Source organism: Colletes latitarsis, chromosome 8, assembly GCF_051014445.1.
Source record: "Colletes latitarsis isolate SP2378_abdomen chromosome 8, iyColLati1, whole genome shotgun sequence".
NCBI classification, from domain to species: Eukaryota; Metazoa; Arthropoda; class Insecta; order Hymenoptera; family Colletidae; genus Colletes; species Colletes latitarsis.
This window is the reverse complement of record NC_135141.1, coordinates 26,564,067-26,579,856: the sequence shown is the minus strand read 5'-3', so window position 1 is coordinate 26,579,856 and position 15,790 is coordinate 26,564,067. Positions and strand designations below refer to the sequence as shown.

The 15,790-nt window shown below is 45.1% G+C and overlaps 1 protein-coding gene across 7 annotated transcripts in view; it reads right to left on the bottom strand.

Annotated features, from left to right (window-relative positions):
- The window catches only part of Nmo (serine/threonine-protein kinase nemo), a 212,534-nt gene that overhangs the window by 50,583 nt on the left and 146,161 nt on the right, over positions 1 to 15,790 (bottom strand). For all 7 annotated transcript variants that reach the window (XM_076771832.1, XM_076771836.1, XM_076771835.1 and 4 more), the window contains exon 4: positions 8,452 to 8,558. In XM_076771832.1, the coding sequence (XP_076627947.1) occupies positions 8,452 to 8,558 (107 nt within the window). The remainder of the gene's footprint in view (positions 1 to 8,451; positions 8,559 to 15,790) is intronic.

The following is a 15,790-nucleotide window of genomic DNA, read 5'->3' as shown; positions in this document are numbered from 1 at the left end:
TTTTACAGCATAAGGGTTCGATGAAACCTTCCGCCCCTTTCCACGTATATTCTCTAACATTTTAAGATAGTAATATCTTTTTTTGTTAGTCGTCATGTTTAGCATTTTTTTCCTTTGATGAATAAAACGTCGAACAACATTTTATTGATGCTGTAAAAAAATTGTCAAAAATATCCATGTGTACATAAAAAAGCTGAGATGCAAAGGGTACCGAAGTTGTAAGGAATATATCGAGTTAACGTTTAATTATTTGCAATCGTACCAACGCTGGAGTGTTTGTACGCGATAGACAAGTGTGTTTGCAAGAGAGCGGAAGTGGTTCCTGCAAATAAAAGGAAGAGGAACGCGAAGAGGCGAACAGCGATAGGCGTTGTATCGAATGGGGATCAGGTTAATTAAAACATCACGGAGGAGGATAGGAAAGAAACGTGGAAGCAGGCGGGGAGGAGGAAGAGCGAGGTTAAGCGAGTCAGAGGAGAGGAGTAGCTACGGCGTCGAGCAGCCGACCGGATGACGGGGTCTGGGGTCACGGATGGGCGGTGGCAGGACTGGTTTCGGACCAGTCAAGAGAAGAAGAGGAGCTCTGCTCTATCTGTCCGGGCTTTACGTGCCACGTTATACCGGGTGGGAAAGTTCGAACGACCCGAAACACGGCGCGTGAGAAGATTGGATATCGCCGAGAGGAATCCTCTCGAGAGGGATCATCGTCCTTTTTACTCCCGGGATTCTACCTGTTGTCGCTGCTGGAACCTTCGAGCGTCGTTTTCCAACGATTCGTTCAAAAGCTCCTTTTCAATCGAGGAATTCGCATTACCTTTTTCCCATTTAAATAGCGCAAAGCGCAGGAAAATATTAATTCTTTACCCAATCTCTCGCCTCGCGAAATTCGAAACTTTATCGAATCTTCGACGTAGAAAGAATGGAGGAACGGGTGTTTCCTTTGCTTCGACAGCCGTTTAATCGCGAAACTTTCGCTCGAGTATCGAAGGGGTAGTTAAAGTTGCCCATTAGGGGTGGATTACGCTCGCGAGTCTCCGTTTTAGATCCCTCGTTTTTAAAGAAACTACGAAAGATCATTGGCAAACACGCGTTAAAGCTACAAAAACACACCGAAAAGCAATGTACCGTTTTAATATTAATTTGTCAGAATATAACGACGCCCAGAAAGAGGCGGTGAACTGTTTGCGAGCGTTGCTTCGAACGCGGATAAAAATAGCGAGAATAATGGGGTCGCGATCGAAGGATGATCGAGAAGCCGAGAACGCAACAAATCACCAGCGACTCGATCCATCCTCTTCCCCGTCCCCTCCTCGTTCTCTTTACCCAAGAATTAGTAACTCGAACCGTTCTTTTCCGCGAGTAAACAGCTCCCGCGAAGCCTCGGATATCCGCAGCTTGGCGCAGCGACAAGATCGCATTATAAGTGAAAATTAATGCAAATCTTCTAAGAGCGTAGTTAGTACGCGAGAGGCGTCCTGTTCACAGTTCTCCGGTATTTCACCTTTATTATCGTCGCGATCTACTTCTGCCCCGTTTCATCCCCTCGTCGACGTTTTTCTTTACTTTTTCCCTTTTTCCCCGTGCTCAGCATTAAGCTGTACGCGCAGAGCCGGCGATCCTCGAGCCCCGGGGTATCCATTCGTATGCGACACCAGCTTCCAGCGCACCTGCGTTTGCAAGAAAATCCAAGATAAAGAAGCGTCCGTGTAAACAATACCGATAAGATCACAGCGTACGATTGGACGACGTGGATTTAATCTCTTCTCGATGATCGCTCTGAGAAACGCCTCGAGAATTAATCTGACTTCTGATTTATATCGATGTCTTCTTCGCCAAGTCCTCCGTTATATGTTATTGCGTAACATAAATTGCTGACAAATAATATTTACGAGCGTCGAGGCTTTAATTATGGAATCTGACGCTCGTTGAATAAAAATTGCACCTAATCCGGGAGCGATTTTTTTCTTTTACGTGCGATACATCCCTTCTCCAGTCGCGGAGGGGGGGAAAAACAAGAGTCGTTTCGCGCTCAGCGAACCGAACGGCGCGGCGATTCTCCCGCGGAATTGAAACCGCGGAAAAACGGTCGAATGTCGCGCGGTCTCCGGGTTCTTTCATTTCCGGGGAAGAGGAGGAAGGGGGGGGGGGGGGAAGAGCTCGAAAAAAAGGAAACACGCGGAGACAGAGGGCGAAAAAATGAAGAGATTATTATTCAGAAGAGCATCTTCGTCGAAGCGTGCATAATGATTCCGCGAGCTCGTCGAGCCGCAGACCTTCTTCCGGGTGCGTTTGTATCCTGATTCCTCGAGCATCCTGTCTGCGTCCTCGGACACGACGGATGCCGCTGTGACAAATTACCCTCGAAAACCACCGCCCCCGGAAACACGAACAAAACTACAGACACTGGATGATGTATTAACGCGTCGACTTCCATGCTTTTCGACGAGCAACGCGGAGACACCGGTTACCGCGGCTGTTTCCCGTTCGTCTTTGACGAATTCGTTTCGACGATCCGTCAAATATCGCTACGATCACGCGCAAATAATACTGCGTAGTATAAATAAGTTAGTTATTCAATATTCTGTGAGAGAACTCGAAAGAAACGTGGAAATCAAACGTACAAACAACGATTTCGTTAAAATTCTTTCGTTACGGATGTAACTAAGGGCGATACATGAATTTGTTTTTACTTGTTTTATAATCTGGGTATGATGACATCATACAGCAACGTTCGTATAATATGTTTTCTAAGCGTCTTGTTGCCAGGGGGGAAAAATCAGTCATACAGCGAGAGACTACTGTTTCTCGAAAGTTCTTGCAACGAGAGAACCTAGATCAGATTGACCGAAATGTAAAATAGAGTATTCGAGTAATGCAAGTTAAATATTATAATGGAACCACGCGTGAATTCCGCGTCCCTTTCCGAGGGACGTAAATATTTGTCGCGACCAAGCCCAGGTCGTCTCGGAGACTCGGGGTCGATAATTATTATACCGCGGCTGCGTTCCTTCGACGAACAACGGCGGAATTCCGGCGTCGCGACGCGTGTTCGTCGTTATTTGCATATCCAGCGTAGTGAGGAAAATGGACAGAGAAAAGGGACGAAGGGCGAGGGAACAAAGAATCGCGACCGCTTTAAAGTAAGATTTTCGAGCAATGCTTTCGAGCGAGCGCTTTGGAAAAAGGGCGGACGGTGGTTTAATTAACCCGGGACTCTTCGAGCACCCGCGGGGTCGAGGGACTCGCGAGACCTCCAGACTGCGGGGGGAGTTTTTCGAAATAATTATGCGACAGTCTGCTCGAGAGAATCCTCCTTCGATTCGAGACGCCGCGGTACCCGCCAAAGGGGTGCATAACGATTCGGGGATACAATTTTAGCGTCTCTTTTTATCGAAAAGCGAAGTATCTCTTATTATTGTGAACCGCGTATGCAACGTTTCATCGTAGAGAAACTTATCCACCTCTATTACTGTTAGTAGTAGTTTAGGGTCTAAAAATCATTTTTTATACGATTTTTAATAACGCAATACTTCCTAAATTTTCAAGCCCATCTCCAATTTTTTTTAATAATACCGTGACTCCTTTGAATTATGCATATAATTACTGTATTACATTTATTTTATATTCTACGAAATAGAACTGAAACTGCGAGTGACAATCTTCAGTTCTCACTGTCTTAGAAAAGTCTATCAAAGTGTATTAAAAGTGCTAAAAGTTTAGACGCGTGCAGTTCCGAAACTACTAGTGCTTTATCAATTAGTGAGGCACTGTTGGCGGCGGTGAACCTTCCTCTTTAAAATGGCTTTTGGTTTTTGTCGATCGGACTTTCCGTTTTCGAGATATCGCAATTTATGTAAAAGATAATTTTTCTTAATTCGACCGTCTCGCTGCCCGGCTCGCGTATAATAGCCTATTCACGCGTATTAAAAATACTAAAAGTTTAGACGCGTGTAGTTCCGAAACTACTAGTGCTTTATCAATTATTGAGGCACTGTTGGCGGCGGTGAACCTTCCTCTTTAAAATGGCTTTTGGTTTTTGTCGATCGGACTTTCCGTTTTCGAGATATCGCAATTTATGTAAAAGATAATTTTTCTTAATTCGACTGTCTCGCTGCCCGGCTCGCGTATAGTAGCCTACTCACGCGTATTAAAAATACTAAAAGTTTAGACGCGTGTAGTTCCGAAACTACTAGTGCTTTATCAATTATTGAGGCACTGTTGGCGGCGGTGAACCTTCCTCTTTAAAATGGCTTTTGGTTTTTGTCGATCGGACTTTCCGTTTTCGAGATATCGCAATTTATGTAAAAGGTAATTTTTCGAATTCGGCTATCTCTGTCCTCGTCTGGCGCGCCGGACCTCTCGCTCGCTCGTGCGTCGTGCTGACCTACCCTACGTACGTGACTGTCGTGACCTAGTTCCGCGTAGTGTTTCCAAGAATTTACTACGCGCTACTACCTGCGCGCGCGCGGTCATTTACCTCGCGTCAATGAACGTAAACAAACGCTTCGGACGCTCGTATCTCCGAAACTTGTCACCGCATCGACATGAAATTAAAATCCTCATATCTCCGGAACTAATAAAGCTATCGACTCGTACAAACGCTCATTTTAAAGGGCATTTCATCCCCTATCCTATGACTATACCAGCTACTATAATTTTTGCTGTCTTCCATATTTATTTTCACATTTACTTTGACTCTACATACCCAAAGTAGTTTCAGCACTTCCTATCGATCATACAACTGATGTACTGGATTATGAATTGTTCATTTGATTGAAAATGAATTTAAATTTGTATATAGGGTGTTCGCGTAATTATTGGGCATTTGACTAGTCTTAGTAGGATACAAGACAATTGTTTCTGTATTCTCAAATACAAAATTAAGCCGTTATGCGTTGGATTTAATTAAGGTATGTGAAATCTATTTTATTAAACTCGGAATGAAACGTTCCCGAGAGATATAATTTATAAAATCGATGTCAGAGACGTCAACGTTGATGGAACCCGCGTTAGTATCCGTGTTATTACCATAATATCGGTTATGCTCTTGTTCCCTCTCGTTACGTCTGAAATTTATAAGCACAGAAGACGCGACGAGGGGGGAATAAAGCAACGCGATGGAACAACGACTAGCAAGAAACTCGATGTGGAGAATCGACGGTGCTCGTGAATTTTACCACGGGAAAAGAAGCGAGGGGGTGACGCGAGGTGCTTAAGGGACGAAAAAGACGGGATGCAAAACGTATCGAAGGGCAGAGATTTTCTGGTTTTGATCTCGCTGAGACGCGACTTTGATTTTCAGGATGAAAAGGGTTGCCGTTGAAGGACCGACACGAGTGTCGTTACTCGCTTTCCGCGGGAGTCTTTCTCGTCCCTCGTGGAATTTAATTTCAAAGGGACCCCGGATGGGGGTGGCTTCGGTTTCTCGAAATATCTGCGAGTGGAAGTTCTCCGACGGAAACGTATTCGCGAATCCGTGTTTAATTACTTCTCCATCGGCTAAACGGAGCCTCGAAAGGCAATTTCTCGCGAGCAGAAAACGAACGCTATAATTCTCAGACAATGGTCTGGCTCGAATTATGCTGAAAATTTAGTCGATCGCGTCGAAGATGCTCGAGAAGGATCGTTTGGTATTCGACAACGGATTTAAAACAGTCAGGGACGAACGTTGGTACAAAATTATAGTAGCAGCAGCCTTCGAATACTTTTCGTGATCCAAGTTCTGAAGTATCTGTTGTGCGAGTTTTTAAAAATACTTCCGAGGACGAGAGTTTCTCTTCCGTGAAAGTACCGGGTGGAAGATATTCATCGAAGCGAAAAGGTACAAGTTGGCGCGGAATTAAAAAGGAACGAAACAGGACAAATTCGAGTCGTTTCTCGCGCGCGTCGCGTCGTCGATCGTCGATCTTCGAGCGGAAATGAAGTTTACACTCGACTTGCGGATCGCGCGGACGATTTTCCACCTCGATAGGGAACTGTGTCGCGCGGTGGCGCCCCGAGTCATCGAATAATTGACGCGATCGTATAATAGGAAAACGCGTTCCACGTTCGACGCCCACGATCGAGCGGAAAATCGCGATTATAGACAGTATGATCCACGCAGATGGAAACCATGTTCCCGCAAGCTCGACAGGGGCTTCTTTATTGCCAATAACAGACGACGACGAGTCAACTATAAAAATCCAAGCACGCTCGGAAAACTTTCCCCATCGTTTCTCGAAACGCCAACCTTTTACGGGCCCCGATCGTGCTTCTTGGACGATTAAACTATTATTGCTATTTTCTAACAGCAACGTTGCTCGTATTTCTTCGTCCCTTATCGAATGTCTTCGTTAAAAGAAAACTGCACCTTTCGATTTCAAACGATGCATTTATTTTTTAAGAAGCAAAGCATCGACACAATAGCGCCTCGAGAGAGTAAATTCGTGAAGAATGGGCGAAGAACGAGCCAAACGACTGTCTTAACGAAGTGGTCGTCGGTAGAAAAAGAGCATCAATTTGGCGGTCGGGACGTCGAATTAGCTGGAGTGGCTCGAAAGCGGTTCGCGAAGAACGACTGAAAAATCAACGTCTTATTAGCGAGAGACGGCGAGACCGAGCGAGGCGAAGAAAGGGGTAGTCGTTTCACCCTGTTCAGAGCCAACGAACGACAGCTCAGGTAATTCGACAAGCCAGACAGTGCAAGAACAGTACAGCATTGTCGAGATCCGAGGATGATCCCGTGGGGTGAATAGAAACGATCTTGTTTACCCTATTCCACCCCTGCTTCGACGCCCCTGGCAATATGCTACCCTGTAGATTTTTGTAACAGTCGAGTTTCATTCTTTCCTCGCGTTTTCTTCGGTTCGACCCCCCGTTTCCAATTCTCTGAGTCTTCACAATACTCACCCTCTTTTCTTGTCTTCGTCGAAAAATTTACTTTAAGGGGTTTCAAGGAATTACTCGAGAAAAATTATTCCGCCTCTTTTATTGCAAGGGGGGATGCATTGTACATTATTTTAAAAAATTACTCGTATATTCTGATAGTCGTAAATGTTTTAATATTGCATTGCTCCGTGTACAATCTTCTGAGATTTAATTCCAGTATTAGAAAAATGTTCTCCGGTTAGGTCTGCAGAGATCTTTTCGCGGTTTCCAATCGGTCGCATTATGCAACAAGTCTGAGAAACGTTTGTTACAAAATTCCCGTTTCTCCGGCGCCCGGGGAAGCAATCTGTTCCACGATTTGTTCCCGCAGTCCGTATTCTCCGATCTCGTTTCGTTCCGCCGATCGAATCGACGCTTCTATAACGGTAGTTTCAAACGCGAATGAGTAGGGGGGGATACAAAAAAAATCGAAAAACAAAAACCCGACGCGCGAAGCAAATTAATACGTTCGACACGGGTCATTTCGCTCCCGATAGCAGGATTGCTGATTGATTCGAGTCGATTCTTCTCCGACAGACATATCGCGCGTTAAACGATCGCCTATCGCGTTTCAAAGGCGCAATTGTTACGGAAAACGAATCTCCGAAAATTCACTTTCGTTCGATCCCCTATAACCGAGAGCTTATCGTTTCACCCGCCTTTTGAACATTTTTTTCCGCGTTTATCGGGGTTTATTCGACAACAGGTTGCCGGAATCTCACTTTTTAATATACGATCAAAATTCTTATCACATTTACACGGAACAAAAGAATATGTAAATATACATTCTGTCACATACATTCAAACAAAATCACAGTTCAATTTATATTTTAACACTTTAACTGCCACGTCACCCATATATGGGTATTTATGTAAAAACAATTAATTCTCAAATTAAAATGTTAAAGAAAATAAATTTTAATAGGCTTCGTAAATTTTAACGAGGTTACAAAGGTAACTATTACGACAACTTTTAAGTTGTGTAGTTTACAATTGCCTAAGATCAAAGTTTCAGTTTCGTAAACAATTTTAGGATTTTAGACTGACAGTCAACGTGTTAAACAGAATGACACTTTAACGCTTTGACTGCCACGTCACCCTCATACGGGTGACAGAACTTTAACATAATTCTCAAGTTGAAATGCTAAAGAAAATAAATTGGAATAGGTTTCATAAATTTTAGCGAAGTTACGAAAGTAACTACTGCGACAACTTTTATGTTGCGTAGTTTACAATTGTCCGAAGTCAAAGTTTCGGTCTCGTAAACAATTTTACGGTTTTAGACTGGCAGTCAACGTGCTAACTCTGCTCGAAGATTTCACTGGTGAATTTTGAGAAACGAGCAATAATTTTCTCTATCACTAGCGATTAAAAAACTGCCTGTCGTGAATTTCTGTGTAAACGAGAGAGCCCCTGTATGAAACAACGCGACACTGTGCGTGCAAACAATGGGCGTAACACGGTGAAAAACGCGCATCATTGGTGGGGCTCGTCGAACCCTGGATGAACGAGCCTCAATAAAATACAAAGAGTGTTTTCACTCACCTCGAAGTATCTGGTACAGGAAGACCTTGATGTGGTCGGGGCTGAGATGCTGCGGACTGACGATGATCTTGTGTAGATCGCTCTGTAGCAGCTCGGTGATCACGTATCTGTGGAACGGCTCGTTAAGGAATTTATGGATTGTTATTAAACGCGATAGACGGATCGAAAAGCGTTTCTCCGAGACTCGCAATTACCAGGGTGGCTGATTCTCTTACGGTCGCCGTTTACACGCGTGTCGATAGCCCCGCGATAAACGGAACTAACGAATATTAACGTCCATTAACCGGCGAAATGGACCGAGTCACTCGAGTTAATTGTACCCTCCCCGTGCACGTGCGCGCGAAATAGACGTATCAATTCGAACCAGAAGGACTGGTTCCTGGGAGTGTCCCTTCGTTTTTACTTCCTTCTTTAAGAGCAATTAAGAAAACGCTCGTCGATCGTGATCGAGGAAACGATCGTCGGCTTAGAACTCCATTACCTCGGTTTACTCTTACTGCTAGTCAATTACACAGATCGCCTCGAGGCGAATAATATCGCCTCTTCCATATTTTACTTCATCGGCGGACAGTAATCTTAAATTACTTTCGATTTACGCGAACGAATTATCGATGCACGGTCGGTGACATTTTGACTTGGAGATCTAGAGATCCCCGCCTTTCCCTTTGGCTTTGAAATTCACTTTCTCGCGGAAATTCTTCCTGACAGTGTCTATTGGACATCTGGAATTTCCTATACCGTAAAATAAACATAAAAACACCCGCGAAAGTTTAAATTTCTGGTGAGGGTTAATCCTTGGAAGAATCGAGGCACGATAAAAATCGTGTAATCGCCCTGTTTCCTGGAAAATTGCATCGATGCAACGTGGAAAAAATGTGTCGAAACTAGTAAAATCCGCGAGGCTATCCTCCGCGCTTTAATGGCGCATTTACGGGCGGGGAGGAGGTAATCGTGGCGAAATAAAATCGCGACAATGTCAATCGAGATGGTCGGGCGTTCGTTTCTGGCGATCGATCGAGGCGTCCAGCGGGAACCTTGGCAATCAGGGTGCTTTCGTCGCCGTTTTGTCGGCCTAATGGGTTCCCCTCGTCGGCCCTCGAACGAGTTAATCCGTCGAAATGAAGGGAGGAAGCAAAAAGAACGCGAAAGACGAATCGGCCGATGTCGTACCGCGACGAAAGTAGCTGGCCTTAATAAACCGAGGAGGGTAATTTACAGCGAAACTTCTTCGGAAGTTAAGTCGAGACAGGGACGAACAATGGCGTTTTGTTCGCTTCCGTCGAGAAAGGAGCCCGGTTTTCGTCGATTTAGGAGGGAGACGAGCAAAAAATGTCTCGCGATTCGCTTGTCCACAAATTAACCTTTCTGGATACCACGATAACCTCTGAAAAATTAAAAAATATTTCTCCGAGGAAGAAGCGCTGAACCGTTAACGCGATTAATATCGAGGGAGAAGTCATAGCCAGGGAATCTGGACAAAACAAACGCGAGCGTTGCTCAGCGAAGTTTGGCAATTACGGAAGTCACGATAATCGCCGCCATCCCCCCCGTCGGTCGAGAAAGTTATCGGCTCGCGGTAATTTCGAGGGAACCGCGCGATCGACGAGAGCTTCGCGAAGAAACGATGGATGGGGGCCGGAAGTTTCGCGATAAAAACCACTCGAAAAGTTTTTACGCGGTTTCGACCGATGAACGTTCGGGACGGAAATAAAGGGGAGGGTTTTCGTCCGTGGGCAGTTTATTTCTTTCGAGCTATTGGCCACGGACCTGCTTCTCGTTCAGCTCTCGTTCTCCCTGGGCAAGCTTGGTCTTAACCAGCGATCGTACAGTGTAAAATAAAAATATCAATACAAAATAAATCTTCCCATTCTCGGTGTCCTGCGACTGGGTGCAAATAAGAGCAGAGGTTGGCTCCTTTTATCCACGATTTTAATATAAATTCTATCTGGTGCTTATAAGAGTGCAGAATAATTAAAAGAATGTCTGCAGATTCCAAGAACCCTTAGATATCCTTTTTATTATTTGAAATATTATTTTCTTTAACATTTAATCTTGAGAATTTCTTTAGTCACTAAATGATGTCACGACATACGCGATTAATGAGACTTTCGCACATATTATGCAAGTTATATCAAAGGTGGCTAAGCCAATCGCGAATCGGTGGGCAACGATCCACGAAACGTCCCCCAGGTTCGCTCGAAATATCGTTCGAGTGTCGAGTCGAGGAGTCGATCGATCGCGTCGTCCGCGAGGAGCCTCGAATCTCGGCGAAAATATCCGGTTGGCCCCCCGGCCCGTGGGCCAAAGCAGCCTCCGGGACGCGTTTCGTACTTGGAAATATCGTCGGTTCCCGGGCCCCTTCCCGGGCGAGCGAATAGCCCTCATCGATCGTATTTCAAAAGAGATAGTTCGAAAGCAACGACGGTAAAGGCTGCGCTTAGGCGTTTCAGCGCCGTAGCCAGCCGGACCAGTCGACTTGCATACCACGCCAGGTTCGCAGGCAGCCTCTACCTGCATTCCAACCTACCAGTCGACCTCATTCCGCCATTATACTATTTCATTCTCCTCGAACCTTTTGCCTCTCCTCGCTTCTCTCTCGTTCCCGTTCGTGGAAAAATGAAATTCGAAGGACGACCTCGCGTCGACGGGACGCCGAATCGCGCGGTGAAATCTTACGAGAGGCGGAGGACCTCCTGGCTTCCCGATGAAAATCTTCCACACGGCTCGATTCGAACCAAACACTCCCTCCGTGCAACGAGACAGACTCGAATTATTTCGCCGCGACGAGGATTTAGAGCAGACTGCCAGAACTCGTATGATAGATCATTTATTGTTTTTCTTTGTGGTCAGGTAACCAGAGCTCACCGTCTGATGACCGACGGGGGGTGAGAATCACCCATTTAGGTCATTTTGCAGAATCCTTCTCAGGACCAACTTTGGAAATTCCAGTATTAAAAAGAAATACTTAATAACTTTTGCAGAAAAGATTGTCCTTCACATTTTGCACGCAACTTACGACCTACAAGTACATTAACCTCTTGACTTACTATTATTATTTAATTTTGTTTAAATTTGTTCGTACGAGAAATGGTTTTGCAGAATCCTTTACAGGACTAACCTTGGAAATTCTAGTATCAAACAGAAATACTTGTTGGGACAGTAGGTTGATAGTGCAGACAACACGTTTGGGGTGACAAAACTTTCTTTATTTGGTATTAGTTCTTACTATGCATCTGTTCGCGATCGTCGCTTGCAGAAGAGTCCTCTCTTTTACATTTTCTTCTCCGTGTCACCCAGAGATGCCAGAAAGGCACCGAAGGTGCACTCCCACCCTATGTCAGATCACGCGTACGTGACCTCGTGGAGTTTCGGAAACCCGACAAAGGCAAAATGACGCATGCCCTCTTTCTCGATTCTCCGAAGTTGCCCGAAGTAATTTCGGACCGTCTCATGAGAGTCCAGAGAGAAAGGCTCACACTTCCCTTCTCGCTCTTGAACAACTAATATCCGACCTCCCGTCAACAGGTCTCCACTGGCCTCTGCTGACCGCTGCTGACCACTCCTCGAATTTCTGACAACGTATAACGATTACTACTGACGTCTGCCAGCCTCCGCTGGCCTCTGCTGACCGCTACTGACCACTCCTGATACTTCTGACAACGTATATCGATTACGACTGGCTACTGTTAGCCTCTCCCAGCCTCTGCTGGCCTCTGCTGACCACCGCTTATATTTCTGACAACGTATAACGATTACTACTGACTTCTGCCTGCCTCCACTGGACTCTGCTGACCGCTACTGACCACTCCCGATACTTCTGACAACGTATAACGATTACAACTTGCTACTGCCTGTCCCTGCTGGACTCTGCTTGCCACTGCTTGCCACTGCTAGCCTCTGCTGACCACAGCTGACCATCCCTGATGCTTCCGACAATGTATAACGATTACTACTTGTTACTGCTTGCCCCTGCTGGACTCCACTTGCCTCTGCATGCCTCTGCTGGCCTCCGTTGGCCTCTGCTGACCGCTGCTGACCACTACTGACCACTCCCGATACATCTGACAACGTATAACGATTACAACTTGCTACTGCTTGCCACTGCTTGCCACTGCTAGCCTCTGCTGACCACAGCTGACCACCCCTGATGCTTCCGACAACGTATAACGATTATTACTTGTTACTGCTTGCCCCTGCTGGACTCCACTTGCCTCTGCATGCCTCTGCTGGCCTCCGTTGGCCTCTGCTGACCGCTGCTGACCACTCCTGACCACTGCTTATATTTCTGGCAACGTACAACGATTACTACTGGCTACTGCCACCCTCTGCTGACCTCTGCCAGCATCTCCCGACCTAAGCTGGCCTCTGCCAACATCCCCCGACGTCAGCTGACCATCGCTGACCACTGCTGACCGTTGCTGACAACTTCTGACTTGATATAATATAATATAATATATTTATATGTATTAAAGCTTTGTATAATGTAAATCTAAGGCAATAAATGATATAATTTCAAAGAATTCTATGTATTCTCATCATTTTTTACCCCTCTTTCCCACTCCAAATAGAAATGACGTCATTTCTAAGATTTCTTGAAAATTCTCGGATCCCTGAAACTTACCGGGGTCCCTGAAACTTCTCGGAATCCCTGAAATTTCCAAGAAGTTTCAGGCAGCGGAAAAGATTCCGGCCTGAATTTTTCGGCAAAAATTTTAAAAAGCCGTTACGTAATATTACGTAACATTACGTAACATTACGTAATAGCTCTTGAAAATTTCTCGCGGCCGGAATTTTTCGGCAAAATTACGTAATATTACGTAACATTATGTAATATTACGTAATATTACGTAATATTACGTAATATTACGTAATATTACGTAATAGCTCTTCAAAATTTCTCGCGGCCGGAATTTTTCGGCAGAAATTACGTAATATTACGTAACATTATGTAATATTACGTAATATTACGTAATAGCTCTTGAAAATTTCTCGCGGCCGAAATTTTTCGGCAAAAATTACGTAATATTACGTAATGTTATATAATATTACGTAATATTACGTAACGGCTTTTTAAAATTTTTGCCGAAAAATTCAGGCCGGAAATTTTCCCCCGGCCTGAAACTTCTTGGAAATTTCAGGGATTCCGAGAAGTTTCAGGGACACCGGTAAGTTCCAGGGATCCGAGAATTTTCAGGAATTCTTAGAAATGACGTCATTTAGCAAATTTTAAAAGATTCGGAGTGTCTTATAACTAAGGGAATGATTTCGATAGGAAAAGAAGGGTAAAAATGATGAGAACACATAGAATTCTTTGAAATTATATCATTTATTGCCATAGATTTACATTATACAACACTTTAAAACATATAAACATATTATATTATATTACATCGTGTCACAATTTGTCACCAACGGTCAGCAACGGTCAGCAGTGGTCAGCTGTGGCCAGCTGTGGTCAGCTGACGTCGGGAGAGGCCAGCAGGGGCTAGCAGAGGGATGCAGTGGGATGCAGAGACCAGTAGGGGCATGCAGTAATAAGTAGTAAGCGTTACATGTTGTCAGAAGCATCAGAGGTGGTCAGCAGCGGTCAGCAGGGACGAGCAGAGGCATGCAGTGGCAAGCAGAGATCAGCAGGGGCGAACAGTAGCATGTAGTAATTGTTATACGATGTCAGAAGCATCAGGGGTGGTCAGCAGTGTTCAGCAGAGGCCAGCTTAGGCCAGGGGACGCTGGCAGAGGTTAACAGAGGGTGGCAGGAGTCGTAGTAATCGTTGTACGTAGCCAGAAATATAAGCGGTGGTCAGCAGAGATCACCAGGGGCGAATAGTAGCAAGTAGTAAGCGTTATATGTTGTCAGAAGCATCAGAGGTGGTCAGCAGCGGTCAGCAGAGACGAGCAGAGGCATGCAGTGGCAAGCAGAGATCAGCAGGGACGAACAGTAGCATGTAGTAATTGTTATACGATGTCAGAAGCATCAGGGGTGGTCAGCAGTGTTCAGCAGAGGCCAGCAAAGGCATGCACAGGCAAGCAGAAACCTGCAAAGGCAAGCAGAGACTTGTAGAGGCATGCAGTAGTAAGTATTAATCGTTATACATTATCAGAAATACCTGCAGTGGTCAGTAGCGTTCGGCAGAGGCCAGGAAAGTTCAGCAGAGACAAGCACACGCTGACAGAGATCAGCAGAGACCAACAGAGGTTAGCAGAAGTCAGTAGCAATCGTTATAGGTTGTCAGAAATATAAGCGATGGTCAGCAGAGTCCAGCAGAGGCAAGCAGTAATCAGGAACAGTCAGTAACAGTCGCTGCATGGTGTCGAAAGTTGTCGGGAGTTCTGTACTTTTGTCAGCACTGGTCATCAGAGGTCATCAGAGGCAATTAGTAACCAGGAGTAATTTGCAGAGTTCGGTAATGAACTCTAGGAAAGGCAAGTAAAAATACCTGGGCAGTCGATATTCCGAATCGTATGCCGTTGACGTGAGGTCGGATTTCAGTTGTTCAAGAGCGAGAAGGCAAATGTGAGCCTGCCTCTCTTAACTCCCATGAGACGTGTCCAAGGTGCACTCGGCGCTTCGTCTGGCATCTCCGGTTTACACCAGAGACGACAGATCACGCGTATGTACGCGAGCTTGTAGTGTTTCGGAAAGTCGACAAAGGTAAACTGACTGCTCTCCTTCAAGAGTCTCTCTCTCTCGAGTGATCTGGTATGTGTGAGTAGGGCACCGGGTGCTGAATCTGGCATCTCTGGTGTCACCCCTCCGTTCGCACTGGCAAAATTGTTAAACAACCCTGACTGGTTGTCAAAAACAGCTTCGATGAACAAGAGTCGTAAATTACGTGGGCCGTTTGCACGAAAGAAAACTCTCTCTTGTGCGTACGACCGGACGCCACATACTTAATAACTGTCGCAGAAAAAATTGTCCTTCACATTTTGCACGCAAATTACAACCTACAAGTACATTAACCTCTTGACTTACGATTTAATTCCAAATAATTTCTCGGACTATTTAATTTTGTTTAAGTTCGTACGAGAAAGAATAGATTTGTTTCACGAATACTTCGTGAATGCAAAAATGTGTTGATTTTAATTTATAAGGCTTGATGACGAGACACGCATCATTGTATGGCAAGGGGTTAATAAAAGGGGTAGTTTAAACGCAAATATTATTTGGTCGATCTAAGAAACGATTATACAAGGTTTCGTCGGAATCGAGTAAAGTTTAATGGGAATTAGCGAAGAGACAATACGAAGACGATTATCCGTGCTCGTTTCTATCCACGGACGTTCGAGCATGCACGGACTCGATATTGCCTCCCGGTTTCATTAGGCTACCGCGCGACAC